Source organism: Solanum lycopersicum, chromosome 4 (genome assembly GCF_036512215.1).
Source record: "Solanum lycopersicum chromosome 4, SLM_r2.1".
Lineage (NCBI taxonomy): Eukaryota > Viridiplantae > Streptophyta > Magnoliopsida > Solanales > Solanaceae > Solanum > Solanum lycopersicum.
The window spans coordinates 42,651,233-42,657,664 of NC_090803.1; the positions used below are offsets into that span (position 1 = coordinate 42,651,233).

Sequence of the window (6,432 nt, forward strand, 5' to 3'; positions counted from 1 at the left end):
TATAGCTGAATCCCGGGAATGAGTTTCCTATATATCTCCGGCTATAGGAGAATTCGGACCACTTCTAGTTCGATACGCTCGATTTAACACATAATTTTGAAAGAATTCAAGAGTCACCCCGACACTGAATTATGAGGGGATCTGAATATCCGAGAATAAAATTTAAGAGTGGATGCTGGAATACAACCGAGTTTTCAATACCAAGTTTGCCTACATATCCTTATAACTGAGGAATCATGTTGTTTGTAATTCAAATCAATTGGTTAAAAAGGAAATCTATTATGCTAGACAACCCTTGGTTTTGGATAAGTGACAAATTAAATCAAGTATGAAAAGGAGGCTTGTAACCTCTTAGCGATGAATGTGCCGCGCTTCACACCCACAAATAAGAACTTACACGGACATAATTTCCAAAGATCTTGGTGCAGTGTCACTCGGATTGGAAACTTGCTTCATGCGGACACCAAAATTTTCAGATATGAGATTGAAACCAAGAAAATCTAAAGAAAAACCCACATGCCTTCTGATAGGGGTGTTGTTTGATTGTGGTGGAAGTCGATCCTCTGCTCGCGTCCTAAGAGTTTGACACTCCTCTTTGGACTATCTCCCAGTTCGCTGCGAAGAAAAGTTCCACATTGTGCTGCATCCTTTTTTATGTCGTCTGCACCTATGGTTTTTTTGGAGAATTCATCCTTTCAGATGTTGTCGACAAAGACTGAGATAAACTCATTAGCATAAAAATGCAATTCAAATGGAAGATAGTGTCTTTTACTGGGTTGACACTTAGTTGCTCCCTTCAATATTTGACGTTACTTGATCAGTTTGACGTAAAGCAAATATCGCTTATGTCTTACGTTTGCACTATAATCTTCAATACATTCTTCATTTGATGTCGAAATAAATAAAAGTTAATGTAGTGTGCTGATAGTTTCTTGATGTCGTCCGCGATAATTTTCTTGGTGTTCAACCTTGCCAAATAAAAATGCAATTGCACGATTTTCTTCTCTGGCAGTGCATGATTTCTTTTTCACAATGCATGACTTTTCCGCGATGCGTGAATTTTCTCTTACAATGCATGACTTCTTCTCCGCAATGCATGACTTTTCCGTGATGCATGAATTTCTTTTCGTGATGCATGAATATTTTCTCGCGATGCGTGAATATCTTCTTGCGATGCATGACTTTCTGCGATAAATGAATATTAACTCGCGATGCATGACTTTCGTCGATGCATGAATATTAACTGGCGATGCATGAATATTAAATTGTGATACATGACTTTTCGCGATGCATGATTTTTAGCGCGGCATGAATATCTTCTAGCGTTGCATCATTTTTTGTGAGGCATAAATCTCTTCTGGGTGCTTTTTGGATAATGATATCGTCTCAATTGTCAATATGGTAAAATGACTCTCGATGTAATGTATTATCTAAATCAACAATACAAATAAATTACCCCTCTAGATAGTAATAATATCACATCTGATAATATGATGCAGATGACGTACTTTACGAAAAATCGTAAATTGTCTCCCCTGAGATTTTCACTTGATTCTTCTTTGAATGAAGTCATATATTCATTATAGACTTCAAGTTGCTGATAATTGAATGAAACTATAATGTAACACTCTCAAATCTTCGATATGTGCAATGTAAAATAATTCATGTATCCATAGAATACTCGTAAATTTGGGGAGAGATTTTGCCCCCTTGACTTCTCCATATTCATCAATCGGAGAAATTTGGTGATTTCAGAGCAAAACTATACACCTGCATTCACAGAAAAATCTTTAGTTTTAAACAAACTGATCTGTGTCGATTCTTCATTTGTCTGCTCCCTGTCCTGTTATTTTCGGTTGATTTTTCTAATCTCCTGACTCTTGATAGATAAGACAATATATTTTATTCCAAAACAAATAAAATAAAAAGGGGAAATTTTAAGAAAAAATATATTTTCAAAAAGTAGCATTTTTGAAAAAAGTTACTACCAAGTATCATCACGTCAGGCTTAGCGAACTTCCTTGAGTCTGATGCTTGGAGGTATATCTGATTATTCGCTGAGGAGTACCCAAAGTCACTCTAGACTGTCAACAAACCCATGTTGAAATTTTGAGGCCATCCTCAAAATTTCTATCCCAGTTAACTGTCTTGTCTTATCTTTAACTGTCGCTGGGCAAAACATGGAATTTTCGAGATACCATCAAAAATTCTTTCCCAGTTGCAGATCTCAAAGTAACTCCAGTCTCGACTTGTTGAGGAAAAATCTTCTTCCTTGAGAATTATTGAACCCCTCTCAAAAATTTTGTCCTAATTTCTATTGTAAAGGGAAATAGAAATCTTATGGGAGATATGACCGAACCCTTGTGAAGCCTACATATCCCGTTGAGACAGGAATCAGGTCAAACATATCCCCTTCAAAGGTTAAAAGAATAAGAAGTTTTCAAAGAAATTGACTGAGGCCGACATAAGCCGCCTATGTATTTCATTCTTGAGAATTTAGGTCAAGCATAGTTCAAAATACAAAGAAATATTAAAAGGGATAAATGGGGTGACCGAGGCCAAAATTGGCCGCCTACGTATCTCATTTTTGAGAACTCAAGTCAGACATAGTTCATTATACAAGGAAATATTAAAAGGGATAAAATGGGTGACAGAGGCCAACATAGGCTACCTACGTATCTCATTTTTGAGAATTCAGGTCAGACATAGTTCATTACAAGAAGATAAAAATTTAAATACAGCAACTACAAGCAAATAGAACGCATAAAAGGAAATGACGGGAATACAAAATGAAGCTTCACACATAGTATCTGTTGACAACACTTGAGTTGATCGATTTCGGCCATGCGGTGTCATCCATCTTCGACAGGACCAAAGCACCTCCAGATAATATCTTGTGAACAATATAAGGCCCTTGCAAACTAGGCGCAAATTTTCCTTTATACTCATTCTGTAAGGAAAAATGTGCCTAAGGACCAACTGACCGATTTCAAAAATTCTTGCTCTTACTCTCTTGTGAAAAGCAAGAATCATTCTCTGTTAATATAGTTGACCATGACAAACAGAAACAATTCTCTTCTCCTCGAACTAGGTTAACTGATCAATCCTCTTGCGGACCCACTCAATATTACTTAATGCAGTTTCTTGTATGATTCTCAAAGACGATATTTCCACTTCAGCACGTATGACTGCCTCTGTTCCATATACTAGTAAGTATGGTGTAGCTCCGGTCGATGTTCTGACAGTCTTTCGGTATCCCAACAAAGCATATGGTAACATCTCATGCCAACTCAGTGATTGTCAATCATTTTCCTCAAAATCTTTTTGATGTTCTTATTGGCAGCCTCTACAGCTCCGTTCATTTGGGGGCGATAAGTGGTTGAGTTTTGGTGAGTGATCTTAAATTGCTCATATATATGTCTTATGAAGTGACTGTTGAGATTCACACTATTATTAGTAATGATGGATTCTGGTACTCCAAACCTGCAAATGAGATTGTTGCGAACAAAATCAGCTATAACTTTCTTGGTCACCGACTTGTAAGAAGTTGCTTCCACCCACTTGGTGAAATAATAAATAGCAATTAAAATAAATCTATGTCCATTAGAGGCGTATGGCTCAATTGGACCAATGACATCCATTCCCCAAGCTACAAAGGGACAAGGCGAACTCATAACATTAAGTTCGTGAAGCGGTACTCGGATCAGATCACCATGAACTTGACTATGATGACATTTCTACACAAATTTGTAACAATCATGCTCCATAGTCATCAAAAAATAACTGGGTTGAAGGATCTTCCTTGCAAAAGTGAGTCCATTTGCGTGCATACCACAAACTCAAGCATGTATCTGTTCGATAATCTTCACAACTTCAAAAGCATTGACACAATTGAGAAGACCTAAATCTGGAGTCCTCCTATAAAGGACTTCTCCACTCAGAAAGAAATTGAGGGCCATACTGCGTATCGACTTTTTCTTGTTGGATGTGGCGTCTTCAAGATAAATCCCAGACTCCAAATACATCTTTATATCAAAATACCATGGCAAACCGTCTGGTTCTGCTTCAACATGTGAACAATGGACCGGCTGCTTTTTCAGCTCTACATCAAGAGGATCGATATACTTAGTATCCGGATGCTTGATCATTGAGGCGATGGTGGCGAGGGCATCAACCAACTCATTCTGTTCTTTGGGAGTATGTTAGAACTCAATCTTACGAAATCTTCTGCATAACTTCTGTATATATTGCATATATAGTGTGATCTTTGGGCTCTTCATGGCCCATTCTCCTTGAACCTAATGAGTTAATAAATCTGAACTTAAAATAACCAACAGCTCGTGGACATTCATGTGAATGGCCATTTTCAAACCGAGGATACAAGCTTCATACTCAGCCATATTATTAGTGCAATTAAACTGGAGCTTAGCTGCCATAGGATAGTGCTGACCGGATTTTGACCCTAAGACCGCTGCGAAACCTTTTCCTTGGTGATTTGACGCTCCATCAAAGAATAATCTCCAGCCAAGATACACTTCAGAAATATCTTCACCCACAAATGATACTTCTTCATCGTGAAAATAAGTCTTGTGCGGTTCAAACTCTTCATCCATGGGATTTTCTGCAAGATGGTCAGCCAAGGTCTGTGCTTTTATCGCCTTTTGGGTCACATACACAATATAGAATTCACTCAAAATCATCTGGAATTAGGCCAAATTTCCGGCGGGCATTTCCTTCTCGAAAATATACTTCAACGGATCCATTCTGGAGATGAGATATGTAGTATAAGAAGAGAAATGATGTCTCAACTTCTCAGCGATCCAAGTCAAAGCACAACACGTTCTCTCCAAAAGAGTATAACGAGCCTCATATGGCATGAACTTCTTGCTTATATAATAAATGGTTCGCTCTTTCTTCCATGTTTCACCATGCTGCCCAAGCACGCATCCAATTGCATTATCTGAGATGGAAAAATACAGCAACAATGGACTCCCTTATCGCGGAGGAACTAATATTAGTGGATTGGACAAATAGTTCTTGATAGCGTCAAAAGCAGTTTCACATTCTTCAGTCCACTTTGTCAAAGCGTCTTTCTTCAACAACTTGAAGATGGGCTCACACACCACAGTTGATTGAGTTATAAATCGAATGATGTAAGTCAACCTTTCTAAGAAACTCATCACTTCCTTCTTCGTCTTCGGAGGAGGTAACTCTTGAATTGCCTTAATCTTGGAATGATAGAGCTCAACACCCCTTCTACTGACTATAAATCCCAATAATTTGTCATCCGGCACCCCAAAAGCTCTTTTAGCGAGATTTAACTTCAAGTTATACCGATCTCCTTATTAATCATGTCATGAAATATGGTCGTCATAGCCCTCATATAAGTAGCACCAGCATTTTTGAGATCAAATGGCATCACCCTGTAATGATATACACCCCAAGGCGTAATAAAACTTGTCTTTTCTACATCTTTTTCATCCATCTGTATCTGATGATAACCTGCATAATAATCCACAAATGACTGCATTTCATGTTTAGCACAATTATCGATCAAAATGTGAATATTCGACAATGGAAAATTATCCTTTAGGCTAGCTTTGTTGAGATCCTTGTAGTCGACACAAATTTTAATCTTCCCATCTTTTTTGGCGATCGGCGCAACATTGGCCAACCAACTTGGGTATTCCATCACTTCCACCGATCGAGACTCAAACTGCTATTCTTTGATCTTTAAACTTAAATCGTGCTTAAACTTTCGAGCTTTCTATTTCACCGGACTAAACCCTAGATTAATTGGCAACTTGTGAGACACCACATTGGTACTCAGCCCTAGCATGTCGCTAACTTCCCACACGAACACATCAATGTATTCTTTAAGAAAATGAATCAGATCCTTTCTTTGATTTTCATTCAAGTGGACACTGATTTTGACCTCTTTTACACACTCTTGGTCTCCTTTATTCACGATTTCAGTTTCTTCCAAATTTGGCTTATGCTGATTTCAAATTGCAAAAATTCTTCAGAAACATATTTCGGTACCTCATTTTCTTCTTTGAATTCTTCACCTTCATCATCACCTTCCTCATTTTGTTCGTTTAGCTCGTGACATGATATGACATTGGCATGTTTAAAATTAATATTACTTAAAACATAAACAGACAAAGTTAGGAAAGTAAATATAACAGATAAGTAAATAAACAAGTTTTCAATAGAAAGGCTTTCATTCGAACTAGAAAACAATGCAAACTTTGGCCTTGGCGGGGGGCCATGTTGCCTTTTTAAACATCACGGGGGGATTTTCGGCCTCTTCCGGACTACCACCAATTTTTGAAAAAAATGTATAAATAATGTCCTTCTACCAAGATGATCGGGGAAACAATATTTGTGTAGAAGTCCAATTCTGTAGTTGTTCTCCAGGCTCAGCATCGT

The 6,432-nt window shown here is 37.8% G+C and overlaps 1 protein-coding gene across 1 annotated transcript; it reads right to left on the reverse strand.

Moving 5' to 3' along the window:
• Positions 1 to 3,839: 3,839 nt before the first annotated feature.
• LOC101258149 (uncharacterized) lies at positions 3,840 to 4,700 on the reverse strand. The gene is made up of 2 exons (XM_004237626.2): positions 4,332 to 4,700; positions 3,840 to 4,184 (listed from the first exon to the last, which is right to left on the reverse strand). The coding sequence occupies exons 1-2, from the start codon at positions 4,698 to 4,700 to the stop codon at positions 3,840 to 3,842; spliced, it is 714 nt and encodes a 237-aa protein (XP_004237674.2).
• Positions 4,701 to 6,432: the final 1,732 nt, after the last annotated feature.

Coding starts and splice junctions, on each gene's coding strand:
- LOC101258149 (XM_004237626.2), bottom strand. CDS start 4,700: ATGATTTTGAGTGAATTCTATATTGTGTATGTGACCCAAAAGGCGATA. Junction 4,185..4,331: donor TGAATGTCCACGAGCTGTTG/GTTATTTTAAGT, acceptor CCCAAAGAACAG/AATGAGTTGGTTGATGCCCT.